This window comes from Sceloporus undulatus, chromosome 6 (assembly GCF_019175285.1).
Source record: "Sceloporus undulatus isolate JIND9_A2432 ecotype Alabama chromosome 6, SceUnd_v1.1, whole genome shotgun sequence".
Lineage (NCBI taxonomy): Eukaryota > Metazoa > Chordata > Lepidosauria > Squamata > Phrynosomatidae > Sceloporus > Sceloporus undulatus.
The window spans coordinates 96,391,297-96,408,969 of record NC_056527.1 but is presented as its reverse complement, the minus strand read 5'-3'; the positions used below and the strand labels follow the sequence as shown (position 1 = coordinate 96,408,969).

Here is a 17,673-nt window from a genome sequence, read left to right as displayed (position 1 = left end):
GGTATTAGATCTTACCACAGAAATATTTTGAAAGCCTGATCCTATGCTAAACTTTAATACTCTTCAAATAACAATTTTTCCTTTATTTTGCTTGTTAATATTTCTAATTTGGTATTAATTATAACTGCTGCTGTTACAGGTACTGATTCTTTCTTTTGGAAACACCTCCTCCCCATTTTTGTTAATATTTTTTCTTTCTTTTGGAAGCATAATTGGGATCATAAAAGACGGTGGCCATGTGCCCTTTTCAAGAATAGAAGGCCCCCAGTTTGAAGGGCAACCTGAGGACAGTTCTTCTTTTTGAAGACAATAATGTCTGTGAAAGGCCATGACCAATAAAGTCTGATTTCAAGGTTTTTTTTAAAAAGGAAGGAGGTTAGTGATTTTGAAGTTGCTTGTCTACAGTGTACCACCTGGGTAGCAGACTTAGCAGGTAGGTAGATCAGCTTGTTATAGTCTTCTCCACTCAGAGGGAGATGTATTGTAATCATGCCTAAGGATAAAAGGAATTTCTAATTTTGCTTTGGAACATGTGCCTTCAAGTTGACTCTGATTTATGAGAATCTGTCATGGGTGTTTCTTGACAAGATTCATCGCAATGGGGTTTACTATTGCTTCCCTCTTAGGCTAAGAGAGTGTGTCTTACTAAGGGATTTGAGTCCTGATCTCCCAGACCACTCTACCATAGTTGCTGTCACATTGGAATATAGTAATTAGCATAAGTGGACCCTTCCCATCTATGGGGGTTCAGTTCTGTTCCTAGCTCACAGATGACAAAAACATGGAGTATCACAACTTATGGCAATTTTTTATTGGAGGTCAGAATTCTCATTTGGAGGGACAATACCATCATTTTGTGTCTCCCCCCCCCCCCCACAAGCTACATCCTTGGCTGCCTGATTCCTACTTGTACCATAGAGATTTGGGAAGCAATGCTATGATTATCTCTCACCCCATCAATTGGAATTTGCTCATTTTAGGTTGTTAACAACTCTTCCATTCAAAAACAACGTTTGCTAGCAGTGGAGCCACTTTCCCATGATTGTGTGCTCTCATTTTGCTGGAAAGCTTTCTTGTGCTTGCAGGTACATTTGGAGGGATGGAGTTGGAGGTAGTCACACTTACAGCAGATCTATTAAATTCATTGTAACTTACATTAGTTATGGGTCTACTGCAGGATTGAGAGTGCTGTTTCTAGCTGCATTGGATTACAGATCCAGCAACATCCAGAAGCTCATCAGTCCCACCTCTGCTACTGTAAGTCTCAACATAAGAAGAGCCCTGGGCTTTATCCACATGCACAAGTATAGAAGTTTGATCCCACTTTTAAGGGCCATAACAAAATGCAACATAACTATGGAATTTGTAGTTTGTTAGTACTAAGAATTCTCTACCAGAGAGTCTCATCCATTCCCTTGACCTGCAAAAGCATGGTTTTCTGGCAGAAAATTCTAGTCTTGCCAACCTGCAAATCCCAAGATTTCACAGGACAGAACTGCAGAGGTGAATGGCATCAAAGTGCCACAGTTATGCAGTGTGGATCTACCCTGCTCGCGAGACCAAAGGCCTGTCAGTCCAGCATTCTGTTCATGCAGTGCCAACAGATTGCCTCTGTGAAGCTACAAACAGGACATAACTCTCTTTCCCTCTTGTGATCTTCAACTATGGATCCTTAAAGGTTTATTGCTTCTGTAAGCCTGTCAGAATCAGTTGCTGAGGGTTGGTGGGATGGGGCTTGAGGAGAACACTGTTGTCCTCATGTTCTGGTTATGGACTTTCAGAGATGTCTGCCAGAGAGCCCTGGTTCTGTAGTTCAGAGAAATGGATGAGAAATCTCTAGCAGGAATCTGAGTACCTAATCAAACTACAAATTCCACAATGATGTTGTATTTTGCTACGGCAGTTAAAATTGGGGTCATAGTCCCACACCTGTGTATTGTGGATAAAGCCCAGGGCTTTACTTATGTTGAGCCTCCAGTAGCCCAGAGGTAGGACTGATGCAGGCTTCTGGATGTTGCTGGGATCTGTTAATCCAATAGCAGCTGAAAGCAGCAACTTCTCAATGCAGTAGACCCATAACTAATGTAAGTTAGTTAGGACTGAAGGAGGCCTCTGGATGTTGCTCAGAGATGCCTGGTTAGTCAATGTAGGAATATTGAGATGCCTTTGGTCTGGTCCTCCTGGTTCTCCTTAAGTCCAGATCATTCTCCTCCAATTCCTTACTTCCACCTTCCAGCATCTGCTGCCCAAAATCAATGCCTCCCTTTCCCTAATCGTAGGCCTGGCCCCGAACTTAGCTCATACAAACTTATGTACGTACATGAAACTGATCTGTCTTGATAACTTCATTTTTGTTCCCCCTTTCCCAGTAGCCCTCCATAGCCCCCCAGCGAAGATAAAAAAGGAACCCAAGAGCCCGTGTTCGGAAGCCTCTGCATCCTGCAGACACAGGCAACCTTTTCAGTACCGCCATGGAGAGCAATGCCTTTATGCCAGGTACCTTTTCATATTATCTCCCATCATCTTCTTTGTGTCCAACCACTTCACCAGGCTCCCTTTTTAGCCAGTCTTGCCTTTATCTTGGATTCTTCCAACTCTGATGAATACATGGAAGAATCTTTCACCCAGCCATTTAGTTTCCCCCTGCATAGCAACGGCAAAAAAATCTGGCCCTTCCTGTCTGTCCACTCACTTAGACTCCTTTGTGGTCTTGCCATTCCTTTGCCTTGCTTGTTGGCTGCACCTTTCTTTTCTCCAGTCTTGTCACTCTTCAGTGTTCCCATTTCTGGCCAAATGTCTTACAAAATCCTTCCTTTTTTTACAATGCTTAGAATGTACAATGCCCTCATATTCCTATACTGATTTGATTTATTTATTTGTTGAATATATATTCTGCTTTTCCTTTGATGAGTTTAAGTTGGCATGCATCTTTCTCCTCCTCTTTATCTTCACACACAACACCCTTGTGAGGTAGGCTCAGATGAGAAATATAATCTAACCTAGAGTCACTGACTGAGCATCATAGCTGAATGGGGATTTGAAGTCTGGTCCTCACCACTATAATACATAGCTTTCCATCCATTCAACATTTTAAAAAAATAATTCAGAATTAACCCACTGCTCATCCACACTTTCTTTTTGTCCTTGCTTCCTTATACATGCTTATCTTTGACATTCTTCAGCTTGTCTCTTCCAACTCTATCTCCTCACCACCCATTTCCTTGGCTAAGTCTTATGGTGTATCTATACTGTAGAGATAATGCAGTTTGACAACACTTTAACTGCCATGGCTTCATGCTACAGACTGCTTGAATTTGTAGTTTGGTGAGGCAACAGGATTTGCAGTTTGGTGTAAGACAGGGGATTGTCCATATCCTTTATGAAATCTGTAAAGCACTGACTAAAGAGTCAGTGTTTTACAGATCACATAAGGGATCTACAACCAAGCTGCTGTCATTGTTGTCGTCCTCCTCCTCCTCATCATCATTATCATCCTATTGTATGGGAGATACCGTTTTGGTTCCTAAGGGCCCATGCTAAAAATATGGGTTCATTATTAATATATATCTGATGATGGGGATGCTACTAACAGCAGGTAAATAGCCACTGCAGACGTCTTCTATCACTATGCATCAAGATTTTACTGGTTTAAAATGTAGATGAGAGTAAGGAAGCTGTATACGCTACTACAACTGATGCTTACACATTTTTTTAGGCAAGATTCCAACTTTGTAAATCCCTCCGTCCCATCCCAGGCTGCATCCAGTCGGGCATACCTTATGGAACACAGGTGAGCCTCTGCATGGCAGAAGTCCAGTTTTGAAATGTGTCTGTTGCTCTGCCCACTCTTCCCCCACTGTAATTTTGGAAGCCTGAGGCAGGTTAATATGTTAATTTAAAAATGGGATTTGTCTTCCCTTGTGCAATTTGCCCCTCAGGCATTGCCTATAATGTAGGTAGGACTCCTCTGGAGACTTGAATGCTTCTTCTGTAACATATGCTCAAGCCAAGGCTCTGGTGAAACTCTGCAGAGGAAGGTACTACAAATGTTGTGCACTTGTTGCGATCAGCTCTGGAGTCAATAATGATCAGCGGGTGTAGCAAATAAGAGAGATTCACTTCATTTCAGCCTGTACAGCATCCCAACACACCTTCCCCAATTTTTGGACTTAGAAGGGCCCTTCACTAGTCTCTAGTATGCTTTATGATGGAATTAAGAGGTAAGAAACCCATAACCTCATATTTTATAGTAGGCTAGGGCACTCCAGAGTCTCACTGGGGTGGTGGGAGCTGTAGTCCAACCTATATTGCCCAATATCTCACCTTCTTGGCATAGTCCAACACATACTGGCCAAGATTTCACATCTTTTCAGCATAGTTAAATATCCACCAGCAGAGACATGCTATGCTGGCACTATACAATGTGTATATGGAATACCACTGTACAGCAATGTATGAGAAACAGTGAAAGCATTAAGCTGTATGAAGTGTGGAGTGCATACTGAAACACTACTCACTACTCACTATTGTGCATCTTCAGAGGTTTTGCATGGGTCACTCCACTCTCACCACCACTAGCTGGATATATTTGTTTTATATTGGCTTTTTTTTAAAATCACTGCATGCACAGTGTGACTTATGCCTGGGTATGTTGCCAACAGGATTCTGGCCGTTGTGTTTGTTGGGCGTGCCTTTCCTTTTTCCCCTCCTGCTCTCTCCCCAATGCAAAATTGTCCCCTCCTTAGTGTAACTTGCAAGACAGACTGTCTCATTTATTAGTTATGTTTCTATAATGGTTTTCCTTAAGTGAGTTCATAATGGCTTCTGTCTCCTCCTTCCTAGCCCTGTGAGGCAGATAAGTTTGAGAGGGAATGCTGCAGGGCTATCCAGTGACAATTCATGTCTAAGTGGGAAACTGAACCTGGATCTCCTGCAACCCAGGGTGTATCCACACTGCAGAATTAAAGCAGTTTGACACCATTTTGTCATGATTCCATCCAACAGTATCCTCGGAATTGTGGTTTGGTGAGATATTCAGACTGGTCTGTCTTTGATGCCTCAGATAATTACAAATCCTAGTCCATGGCAGTCCAGTAGTCTAACCACGATACCACACTGTCCTGACCCAAAAGCCCTACTGGGGAAAAGGATATCAGCTCTAACCCATACGTCTCACTTTTTTGTTTGGAGGAATGACCAGGCTTCTGTGCATTTCTCCCCTGAAACATCACTGTCTGTTTATACTCTCTTCCTAGTTCATACCAGCTGCATCCTGAAACGGGCCAGCCCTTCTCTGCCTCCCAGGCCTCAGCACCAAACACTTCATCTACTTATCAGCGCCCGTTTTCTGCCCCATGCCTGCCTTACCCTCCTCAGGGCTTCAAGCAGGAATTCCACGACCCCATGTATGAGCAAGCAAACACACTGGGAGCTACGGGGAGCTCCCAGTACACAGCTGGAGTGGTGATCAAACAAGAGCAGATGGACTATGCTTTTGAAACAGGTAGGGCATGACAGGGTCATGTGGATGATGGTGATGGATGGTATATTTATTATGAGAGGGGACCGCAGCAGGTGACACCCTGAGGGGATGATACCACTGCTCTCCAAACATCTGCGTTTGGGCATAAATGGCCTGTGTCACTTGCCTGTGTCTCTTTAAAATGCTGAAAAGATGGTGTGAATGAGACGAGGCTCAGTGGGAAGAGAAAGGAAAGGCCCCATGTTTTTTTTTAATTTAAAATTTAAATTTAAGTGTTTTTTAAACAATTTTTTTCAGTTCTTTAAAACATTTCTTTAAAAACTTCGCATCTTACCAAATGTTCACTCTACATGAAATGATGTACATGTAAATACATTTAGTCTGTGCATATGATACTGTAATTGAAAGGTATACTTTTGATTTTGCTGGTTGTTTATGTCACAACTATTGCTACTGCATTCAGTGATGTACAGAATTTACAATTTTTGTGTAACTTTGGTACAAAAAACATCACTAAAGATTCTGTATGGTGTGGTATGGGGGGAGGTCAGTGGAGGGGGTGACACCATGACATATCACACAGGGTGATGCCAACCCTAGTGATGCCACCTTTGGGGGGGTATCAAATTCATTTAAAAAAATCTACCAACATCTGCCAATACCATTTGGGATAGCAAGCATTTTGGGGAGGAAACTGATGGATTTGTCAGGCCTAAGATTTTTGCATCTTTGAACTCTGGGTTTGAATCCCTGTGCATTTCCTTGTTTGGGCTGTTTGCAGTGGCCAGAAAAAATGTCATGGAAGCATGAGGGTTTTGGGGATCTTTTACAGGGACTTTAAGAGATGCATGGAGCCCATAGGGTAGGACACATTTTCCCCATCCAGGTTTACACCTTCCGCTGCCCAGAAGCCCCAGCCGCTACCAAAGATTTGCTCAGTCTTTTCTCCATGGCTTTGACATGCCTGCAATTGGTTAGAGATTTCTTTTCGGATGCACAGTTTCCTTCCAATCTACCCCTTCCATGAGTTGCACTTTTTCTTTTCTGCCCCATAGCCTCTCAGAATTGGAGTCAGGCATTCTGCCATGGGGATGATAGTGGGAGTTTTGCACATTCAGTGACCTTGAGATGCAAAGAGAGAGAGAAAGAGAAGAGGAGTTTTGTTTGGCTCCCCAGGGCCGGACCTGGTATTGCATAACCTTGAACCTCCGCCCTCCCTGCTGTTTTGGCACTGAGCCTGCCTGTTGCTGAATGAAGCAGAAAGGAATTTCATTCACAAAATGGAGGCACAGGAACCAGCCCCCTGGGCTGAAAGGAGGTGGGCTAGGGCGGGTTTTGGATTACATTGCTCACGCTTTCTCCTTGTGGGACAGCTGACATCAGCATATGCAGGCTGTTAACCAGACAGCCAAGCCTTGGCTTGCAGCCCAGAGACAAAATCAGGACATGCAGAGAAAGTGAGAGCTCCCAAACTGGAGTTGGAGGGGTGTCAAAATAACCAGCTATTGGAACCAGATTTCCTCTAGATTGCCAAGCAGCCACCCCAGTCCACTCCAAGCACTCACCCAATCGACGATTATTAAAAGATTTTTCCTGGCCTGCCTCATCCACTCTAAAGAACCTCAAAAGTGCCTGTCTCCTTTGGGAAAGACATTGAGATACAGGGGAAAGATGTAAGCTGCCATGTTGGCTGGGAATTGCAGTCCTCGAAGGTGACTTTTGCCAAGCTTGGTTCCTGGCCTCCCCCATTCCTTTACAGCGAATCTCATAAATATTCTGCTGCTTTGAGGAAAAGTCAGGCTATCCTTGACGCATCTGCCAAAATCGAGCAGGGCTTGCGAAAGTTACTTTTTAAGGCTAGGGGATTCTGGGAGTTGTAGTCCCAGTGAGTCACTTTTTGAACATCCATATTCTGTTAATATGGAATAATTGTCCATTTGCTTCCATACTGGGAGCTTATGAGTGAAAATGTGGATGAGGTGGTGAAGCTTTTTTGGTGAATAGAGCTTTTGCTTTTTTGGGCATTGACTTGTGTGTCTAAGGGAGTTCTCAATGGGAAGGAAATGGAGACCTCCCTCCTCCGGTATGCTACCATTATTTTTATTTATTTCAATTAGCTTTAAAACAAATAGGCCAGTGGCAGCTTACGGACCAGGATGACAGTGCCTGGTCTGCTCAGTCCTCAAGCTGCCCATGACCCCACATGACTTCTGAATGTGTGTGTGTGTGTTGTTTTGTTTTGTCATAAGCGGCTTGCATGAAGAATCCAAGATGACAAAATTCTAAAGCCATTCCAAACACTTGCAAAAGAAGAAATGATGACAAAGCCTTACCCCTCTGTTTAGCCTAAATGCAAAAATCATAAAGCTGGAAATGATCCCATGGATCCCTGCCATGCAGGAAGATGCATGTAAAGTAGTCCCATGAAATGGGTATCCAATCTGTTTAAACCCCCGCCCCCAAACGAAGGAGATTCTACCACCTTACAAGAGGGTTTATTCTTATGTCAGATAGCTCTTAACATTAGAAAATTCATCCTAATGTTTTGGTGGAATCTCCTTTCTTACATTTTGAATCTGTTGGTTTCTGTTCTACACTCTGGAGCAATGGAAAACAAGCTCCCACTGTCTTCTGCCTTCAGATATTTAACGATGGATCTCATATCACTTCTTAATCTTCTGCTGGACAAGCTTAGGCTATCAATAATAATCAAATAACATGTATCAAACAGATATCACAGGAAATGCTATGGCTTAAAAATCTAGAGACAGCAAAACTGCCACCATCACAACCAAGATCAGCTATAAGTTGCCTTCTGAGACTGTACCTTTTGGGAATCTATCTAAAATTGTTGATAAGAAGAAATGAAAGATTCCTGTGTGTGACAAGTTCCAGAACTGTATTGCCTTCACCTTTTAGCCTTTATGGCTTTGGAGAGAGAAGGCAATCCTGTTTTGCCATCTGTTTTGTCTCTGCTTTGCAGATATTCCAAGCTGCCATTCAATGTATATGAACATAGAGGGATTCCCAGGTCATTCCAATCCTGATGGCACGTTAGGTGAGGAAGCCCATGTGAGAATCTTCTTTTATTTGCACACATCTCTTGGGGTGATCTGCTTCACTCTTTCAGTGTGGGCTATTTTGATACCAGTAAAATAAGGGGTGGTTGGCAGCTCACATGTTAAGGGGGTTGTGAATCCGCTCTACTTTTGGTCCAAACTATCCAAGGTCCTGAAGTTATTTGGGGTCTAAGTTCAGCAACTAATTTAGGATGATCATCAGGTAGCACTGCCATCCCCATCTTGATTGCATGCGTATGACTCCAGAAACTTTTTTAAGGGTCAGACGTTGTTATGTGGCCAGTTCTATTCAGGACAGAAAATTAGAAGAAGCAGTTTTCACATAACCAGTCCTAGCCAACCTAGAACTTGGGGAAGGGATAATTTTGGAAGCTGAATGCCAGGACAGTTTACTTGATCACCAACAGGGATCTTAAAATGTTTGTTTTGCAGTGCAGATCACTGATTTATTTTCATTTTTTATTTTATTTTTTCATTTTTGCAGGATACAGTTATGAGAAACAGATGCGGCCATTCAATGAGGATGTTTGTGTTGTCCCTGAGAAGCTTGAAGGTCTGTAGTACTCTCTTCCAGCATCACATTTCAAATGAGTTGATTCCCTTCCCATCAGCTTTCTTCACTGTCTGGCTTTCATGACTATACCTAGAAAGTGGAAATACTGTTAGCAGGAGCAATAATAAAGGAACTGTCTTTGGAGGATGTGGGGATGGCCTTTCCTTCACAACTGAATGGGAAGCAAAGGGCAGAAAATAGCGGCTTTGGTTTCACAGCAAGTAAATTTGGGGAGTATGGTGAGGAGTGAGATAGGGGGAAGGAGATGACAGTTGGTAGGAGTGCTGTGTGCACTATGGGTTGTAGTCTGAACTTTTAATGGAAATCTCCAAATTGCTGTACTCCAGCTTCAAAAATAGGTTTAGCACCTTTGATACTTTTTTGGACTAAAAGGTAAAATAGGTTCACCACCTCCCTGACGTGGAAAAGGGATCATCTGCACTGGCCGTAATACTCCAGGCTGCTTCCAGGAGTGCCTTGGATTTCCCTCATTTCTTCCACACTCCAGTGATGCCAGGTGGCTGCCTACCTACATATCGCACTGTGTTGCACATCATTGCCACAACTGGCCTCTCAGGGCAGAAACAATGTGCCCAGCTGGGCACCTCATTGTGATCTCAGAGGGAGCAACTTGTGTCAGCAATGGTGGTGCCATGAAGCACAGCAGAGCATATGTGTAGACAGTTGCCTGGCATCACTATAGACTACTGCAGACTTTCCTGCAAAATCAGGAGCAAATGGTGAGGTATTTTTCACACTGGTTTGCGAGGGATAGGGCAATTTCAGTGTGGGACTAGCCTCACACCATGAAGACAGTCCACATTCAAATCAGGGATTTAGTCCTGCATTGTGTAGACAGATTGCAGTGAAGGCAGGGGAAAATCAATTTAATTGGCCCATGTAGATATGCCCCATAAGAGAAATTGAGACAAGAGGGGGTTTCTCTTTCTTTGTATTTGCTGTACTTGCCAGGAGACATCAAGCAAGAAAGTAGCGGGTACCGTGAAGGTCCTCCTTACCAACGGCGGGGGTCTCTGCAGCTTTGGCAGTTCTTGGTGGCCTTATTGGATGACCCCAGCAATTCCCACTTTATTGCCTGGACAGGCCGAGGGATGGAGTTCAAACTCATTGAACCAGAGGAGGTGAGACCTTCCATTTCTTCTTTTATTTAAAATACATTTGTGCCACTCTTCCTTATTTCACAATAAAGAAAATAATCTTGACTCCGTCCTTTTGAAAGCCACCTCTAGAACCCCATAAATGTGTGACTGGACATAGCTGTAAAGTAGGGGGTGGGCAAAGGATAGTGTTCTAGATGTTACTAAAGTGCAACATCTAGAACACATTAGTTATGCTGGCTAAAGATGGTGGGAGGTACAGTCCAACTATATCTTTAGCATTGTACTTTACTTGTATGTGTACGTGCCTTCAAGTTGCCTGTCAACCCATGGTGCCCACATGAATTTCATAGGGTTTTCTTAGGCAAGGAATACTCAGAGGTCTTTTGCCAGTTCCTTCCTCTGAAAGATGCCTACAGCATTTGGTATTCATTGGCAATCTCCCACCCAAGTACTAACAGAGCTGAACCTGTTTAAATCAGACAGGACCTGGTGTCTTTAGGTGCCTACCTCTGGTGTAAAGGGAAGGGAATTCTGCCCATTCTTGGAGACTATAACTTTGATAGCTTAACCACCTATCTTACAGGTCCTGAAAAAAAGCAACCCTTTTAGATGCTGGCCAAATGAGGGCCATTATATTGTAATGAAAGAGGTAGCTATGATAGTCTCTCATTCAGTCCCCCCAAACTCTACTTTTTTCAGCCACTGTCCCCTGAAACTGGCTATTTCCTGGTTGGTGGAAGATGGAGGGAGCAGCAGACGAGCATCCAGCTGTTTCACTACAGCTGAGGTGCTGAGATCTTGACATGGCTGCCTCCTGTTTTTCAAAGGAAACAAACTTGTGTGATGTTACAAGTGTATCCGTTAAAAGGGAAATACTTTTAACCAACTACAGGTTAATTAGCTGAGAAACAGCCTTGGACTTTGCTGGTCTGAAACCTCTCTCTCTCTCTCTCTCTCTCTCTTTCTCTCTCTCTCTCTCTCTCCCCTCCCCAACTCCTTCCCTTTTCTACCTTGGTACTGCAGGTGGCACGACTTTGGGGTATCCAAAAGAACCGCCCTGCCATGAACTATGACAAGCTGAGCCGCTCTCTACGTTACTACTATGAAAAAGGGATTATGCAAAAGGTGGCTTTTGCCAATCAGAACTAGGATTTAAAGCTGGAGTGTGATTTGAATTTGAGAGGTGGTGTTTACATTGTGGAGCAGCCACACAGCCCAAGACATCTCCTTTCCAGCCTATAGGGCACAGATGGGGATCATAACATCTCTCCCTGCCTCTGTAGTCCTGCCATGCAGGAATGCACAACTAAAGCACTCCCAAAAGATGACCATCCAGCCTCTGTTTAAAGACCTCCAGAGGAGAGTATACCACCCTGTAAGGCTATCTGTTCTTACTATCAGGAAGCTTTTCTTAATGTTAATTTAGAAATTTTTCTTTTGTAATCAATCAGTTGGTTCATGTCCTAGTAATAGAGGGGGGAGGGGGAAGCTTGCTTCATCCGTTCACATATTGAAAGATGGCTATCCTGTCAGCTCTCCTGTTTCTGTAACATACCCAGCTCTCTAAATTGTTCTTCATAGGGCTTGGTTTTCAGATTTTTTACCATCTTGATCGCTCTCCTCTGGATATATTGCAGTGTGTCAATATCCTCCTTGAATTGTTGGCAGCCAGTTTTGGAAAGTAGCAACCCTAACTACTTTTCTCTAGAGCCTCTAGGTGGGAATCATGCAACCCTACAGGCGTTGTCAGACTGTGGATCCTAGCAGCCTTATCCAGAATAGCCAGTGGTGTAGAATGCTGGAATTTGCAGACTGAATGAGATTGGGAAGACCCCATTATTTCCATCTCATATAGAAGGACTTTGTAACCCAGTAACAGAATGCATACTTTGCATGTAGAAGGTCCTAGGTTCTGTCATTGGCACCTCCTTGCCATCTGCCCAGTTTGGAAGCTCCAAGACTGGAATTATTCAAAACATCAAGAAAAAAGCAATCAGCTGTTGATAGAGATGTATATTCTATGCCACAGAAAAGTGGAGTCAGCACTATGTATTTGTATAGCATTCTGTATATTGGAGAATTTGCTCTGCCATATTTGGGCATGAGGAAGAGTCAAGAATTAAGCAAAACTCTCCAGTTCTGCTTTGTAATTGTTAAATGTTATATAGTAGGTGTTATGACTTGCATAGCGCCATGAAGGGAGGGGATAGGATTGATAAAGGCAGAAACTTGTTTCACTTGAGGTTTTGGCCCTGTTCAGGGAGAGGCACCATTTTAGGATCTGGTTCCCATAGCAAAATGTTTATGCCCAAAAGTTGTGCTGCCCAGAGAATATTTTCAGATGAAAAAAGCATGCCATTGTGGTATGTTTGGAAAAGAAAAGCATGGGGTGGTGGTTGATACAACAAGAGGTAAGTACCACGCAGGAATCCTCTCCCAAGGGTCACCCCATGATTCCCATTCCTGGTTTAGCATCTGGCAATCCACTTATTGTCTATTGGGTACATTCCACCCTCCTCAATGTCTATCTTTCCAGTTCTTAAGAACTAGAAACTTGCCTTCAGTACCATTTCTGTGCTTATGTAAGCCAATGATCTAGAGCAGTGGGTCCCAAACCTTGGTCCAAAACATGCTGCAGAAATAATCCAGTTTGAGACCACTAACTACCCTAGGTCAGTGCTAGGTTCTGTGTATGGTTCCCAGAATCCCCTAGCAATGAGCCAAAGCAGTTAAAGTGGTCTCAAACTATATTACTTCTGCAGTGTGTTTTGGACCTTTGGTCCTCCAGATGTTTTGGACTTCAGCTTGCAGAATTCCTGAGTGTTGGCCAAGTTGACTAGGGCTTCTGGGAGCCGAAGTTCAAAATACCTGGAGGACTAAAGTTTGGGAATCACTGTTCTAGAGTACACATAATCCTAATTCTGGGTGGCATCCAAGTAGGTTTTGCCCAATTTCTACCTGTTGTAATTGCTTGTGTTTCCTCCCTTTTGCAGGTGGCTGGTGAACGCTATGTGTACAAGTTTGTCTGTGAGCCTGAAGCCTTGTTCTCCCTCGCCTTCCCCGACAATCAGCGCCCATCCGTGAAGGCCGAGTTCGAGTGGCATGTCAGTGAGGAAGACACTGTGCCTCTCTCCCATCTAGATGAAAGTGTTGCCTACTTGCAAGACATGGGAGCCCAGCCTTATGGGAAAAGCTACACATATTGACTGGCAAAAAAAAGGGGACACGGATCAGATATGGGCATTTTGTACATATATGGAGATGTTTGTCAGTAATCCCCAATGTAGAGTGTGGCCTTGGCTCTCCTAGGTCTGAATTTGAAAGCAGTGAACTGCCTTACGGAAAGGCAGCACTGTGTTCCAGGAACTAGAGAGCAATGCTTGGATGTGGGTTCAAATCCCAACTTAGCCGTGGCCTCTCTGGGTGAACTGTGAACAACTTGCTTATTTTTCAGCATCCATTCTCAAGGAATAATGAGTCATGGCCTACCTCACAGGGATGTTGTGAGGACAAAAAAAAGAGAGATAAAGATTGTAAAATGCTTCGTACATTTTGTTTCTTGAAAATGCTGTCTTGGTGATTAACTGACTGTAATAGATTGGAACCAAGGAGAGGCAAGATCTGTCTAAGTAGGGACAGATTAGAGCTGTTGGAATATGCAGATTTCACATTTAAAACAGCTTAACTTTTAAAATTTAGCTTTGCAGTTTAATTTTGTCTATAAAAATATACATTAACAACACAAATATTTTGACATTCAAGGGCAGTAATGTGTAAATGGTCAGTTGACCAAATTCAGTACTTCTCAGCTGAACAGTTTGCATAATGAAAGAATGTAGGGAGTTTTTACAAAAAGAATTTTCTTTCAAGTTTGAATTTTTCCATATGTGTTTCAGCTTTTATCCCTCCCAGTCCTTAAAAAATATGGTCTTGTATTCCTATTTCCAAGCCAAAGGCTGTATTAATTGGAATATATTGTAAGAGATAGTGCTGTAAACCTGGGCTAAGCAAATGTTAACCTTCAGATATTGTTGAACTGTCATTCCCATTCCTCACCACTGGCTATTTGGCCAGGGCTGGTAGGAACTGGCCTATTGTTAAGGAGCTTCATGTTCTTTTAAAGTAGTCTGAGATTAGGCATAAATCCTACTCTGTTAGAGAGATGAGTATTTATGTTCACCAGTTTAAAATCCCTCAGCATCTGCTGGAATTTGGTCCCAGGACTCCTCTTGGATACCAAAATCCATGGATATTGAAGTCCCATTTTTATATATATAATAGCAAAATAAAAAGGCATCCCTTTTGAGGGCAATATTTACAAGCTGTAGTCAGAGGAGTCTGTGCATATAGAACCCATGGATACAGAGGGCCAACTGTATCGCACAGAGGAAGGTCACAGGTTGTCCACCTATTTGGGACAATGTGTGTTACCCCTGTGCTGACCATTCAAGAACAGGAAGGTTTTCCCCCCTGCAGAAGGACAGTGATGCCACGTTTGTGCTGCTCCCTGTTTGAGTGCAAGAAGCCATGTTGCCCAGTGGCTACCATTATTGGTGGTCAATTACCCAGTGTGGTGAACCGCTGAACTGCAGGCATCAGCTTTTCAGGCTCTTAACTGTTTCTGCCCACCCAAGTGACTATTGGATTTTCCTAGATGGAATTATAAAAGGTTTTCCTGTGCTAGTTGCTGCATTGCTGTATATTTGGCATATGGTTGATCTTGGCCTTTCTCCTTGCCTCTTGGGTCTGTTTGCTGGTTTTGACTTCCTCATTGATTCCCTCTGGCTTCTTGCTCATGAGATTCTTTTCCTTCTCAGATTCTGGTGTGTGTGTGTGTGTGTGTGTGTGTGTGTATTCCTCTTTCTTGGTTGGACTATTTGTTCTTACTTGCTCTTTGATCTTCTGATAACTTACCTTGTTAGACTGTTCCTGATTCTTGGCAGAGCATGAAAGAGTCAATAGACCTGCTCTAAATAGAAGCTGCAACTGGATTTAGATTTTGGATTGCTTGTCTCAGAATCCCTCAGCCAGCATGATCATGGCCTGAGGGATTTTTAAGTTTCTTGTCCAAAAAAACAAACCAAAACCCCAAATTCCGGTTTTTCATTCAGCCCAAGACTGTTGCCCAAGGCCCAGCCTTGATGTTAAGGAACTTCAAATTTTACCAAAATATATATTTTGGAAAAAAGATCTTTTTAAAAAGTACTGGCAAATAAATACAATGGGCCCTTGGTATTCGTTGGGGTTTGGTTCCAGAATCCCCCGTGGATACCAAAATCCGTGGATGCTTAGGTCCATTTATATTCAGTGACATAGTAAAATGGTGCCCCTTATCTGAAGTGGCAGAATCAAGCTTTACTCTTTGGACTTTATATATTTATTTAATATTTTCAAGATGTGGGTGGTTGAATCCGACGATAAAGAGGGCCATCTGTAGTGGAAAATCATGTTTGAAGCAATGGCGGTGTACGGAGGTGCCCTGTGAAAAAGGAAAAGGGCTTTATTGGAACAAACTTTAGAGGTTATAGTATTGAATTTGCAATCCTGTATGCATACGTACACACTTGGAAGAACAGCTCCCCTAAACTGGGACACTTACTGCTTAGAAAGGATGCAGGGGAATGAACTGCCAATTTCCATCCTTCAAGAAGTCTCACTTTCAATATTGTTATGTGCCTTCAGATCCACTCCAGCTTAAAGTGATCCTATCATAGCAAGATTTATTCAAAATAAGTTTGTCACTGCCTTCCTCTAAGGCTGAGTAAGTGACGTGCCCAAGGTCATCCAGCAGGTTTCAATGGCTGAGCAAGGATTTGAACCCTGGTCTCTCAGAGTACTAGTCCAATAGTCAAATTACTATACCTTTACTCTTTTATAAGTGATGGCAAGAGAGCCAACATGGTGTAGTGTTGAGACCAGGTTTCGAATCCCTATTCAGCCATAGAAACCCATGGGCAATCTTGGGCAAGTCGCATCTTAGTCTCAGAGTAAGGCAAGGGCAAACTCCCTCTGAACCAATTCTGCCCACAAAAAACAAAAACAAACAAACCCTTAGAAATAACTTGAAGGGACACAACAATAAAGAAATGGTACAGTTTGTCTTGTTTATTGAGTGGACTAAAACTGAACAAATTGACTCAGTAAACAAGATGAACAGCGACGAATTCCTTTTTCCCATCTTCGAAGAGCTAACTGGCCAGTTGTTCCATTGAAAAACAGGATTGAAATAGAACAAATCACAATGTCAGGTTGGCAAGATGAAGAGGAGAAAAATTGCAACACAGAATGACATAATAAGTTAAATGAGGCATGCTTGTTTTCTGTTGCTCTTCAGATTAGTATATGAAACAGTAAAGAAAGAGAGTCCACCTAAACATCAAGAAGGTAAGAACTGTTTGACAGTGGACAAAGCTCTCTTGAAAAGTAGTGGATGCTCTTTCATTGGTGATTTTTAACCAGGTTGGATGGCCACCTCTCAGGGGTGCTTTAAAAAACTAAATGGCCTTTGGGGTTCCTTCTAACTATGATGTATCTTTTATACTACACAATTTGATGGTCCTTTGATATTATTTTAACTTCGATGTCTGTATGCATTAGGGTTTCCATGAACAAAACAAGCCATGGGAAAGGAAATACGTACTTTTCTTATAATTTCATATTCCTGTTTGATATCATTTATCAATGCAGCTGCTTTGGTCATGCCACACTTATCCCAGGGTTTAGACAGCTGATCATGTCTGGATTACATGCCACGTTGCTGCCAAACTGATATTGACCAAAGCTGGCTATGCCCATTGATTTTGGCCGCTTGTCAGTTAACAGCAGTAACACCAGGAAAGTCTCTCATGCTAACATCTTTGATTTTTCCCACTGCCGTCCTTCACCCAAACTTTCTAATTTTTAGCAAGGAAACAGATGTGGTGCAAATGAGGACTACATCCTCAGTATGACCTTTTACTGGTCTCTTGCAAAATCAACTGGAGAGCTACTAGCTACATCTGTACTGCAGAAATAATGCAGGTTGACAACATTTCAACTGCCGGCTCCATGCTATGGGATCATGGAATTTGTAGCACCAGAGCTCTTTGACAGAGGGCTAAAAATCTCACAAAAGTACAAATCCAGAATCACTTATTATGGAACTGTAGCAGTTATATAAGTCTATAATATATAAGCCATGGTAAGTATACTTAGACACCTAGACACCTACCGGTGATTCCTTTGAGTCTGCAATTTTCATTTTGGGTCTGATTTCAACTTTAGACTTTGCGGTCACTACATCTTGCATAACATAGGTATTATAATTTTCTTGTTCTCTTCCTCCAATCCCTACTTTTTTATATCACCAATTCTGACAAAGTTCTGGAGAGCCCAAATTTTGCACACTTCTGTGGTATTCTGTGATACAGTCCAACTACGTATTTTACATATACTTCT

The 17,673-nt window shown here is 42.7% G+C and overlaps 1 protein-coding gene across 3 annotated transcripts in view; it reads left to right on the top strand.

The window, feature by feature from the left end:
* ETV4 (ETS variant transcription factor 4) overlaps nucleotides 1-13,858 on the top strand; it is a 34,113-nt gene extending 20,255 nt beyond the window's left edge. For 2 of the 3 annotated variants that reach the window (XM_042477279.1, XM_042477281.1), the window contains 8 exons: nucleotides 2,370-2,496; nucleotides 3,716-3,790; nucleotides 5,256-5,503; nucleotides 8,466-8,540; nucleotides 9,047-9,115; nucleotides 10,088-10,257; nucleotides 11,260-11,361; nucleotides 13,230-13,857. In XM_042477279.1, the coding sequence (XP_042333213.1) occupies nucleotides 2,370-2,496; nucleotides 3,716-3,790; nucleotides 5,256-5,503; nucleotides 8,466-8,540; nucleotides 9,047-9,115; nucleotides 10,088-10,257; nucleotides 11,260-11,361; nucleotides 13,230-13,442 (1,079 nt within the window). In that variant the 3' untranslated portion in view covers nucleotides 13,443-13,857. Of the gene's footprint in view, nucleotides 1-2,369; nucleotides 2,497-3,715; nucleotides 3,791-5,255; nucleotides 5,504-8,465; nucleotides 8,541-9,046; nucleotides 9,116-10,087; nucleotides 10,258-11,259; nucleotides 11,362-13,229 lie in introns of all 3 variants that reach the window. The other variant, XM_042477280.1, reaches the window with a different exon arrangement.
* Nucleotides 13,859-17,673: the final 3,815 nt, after the last annotated feature.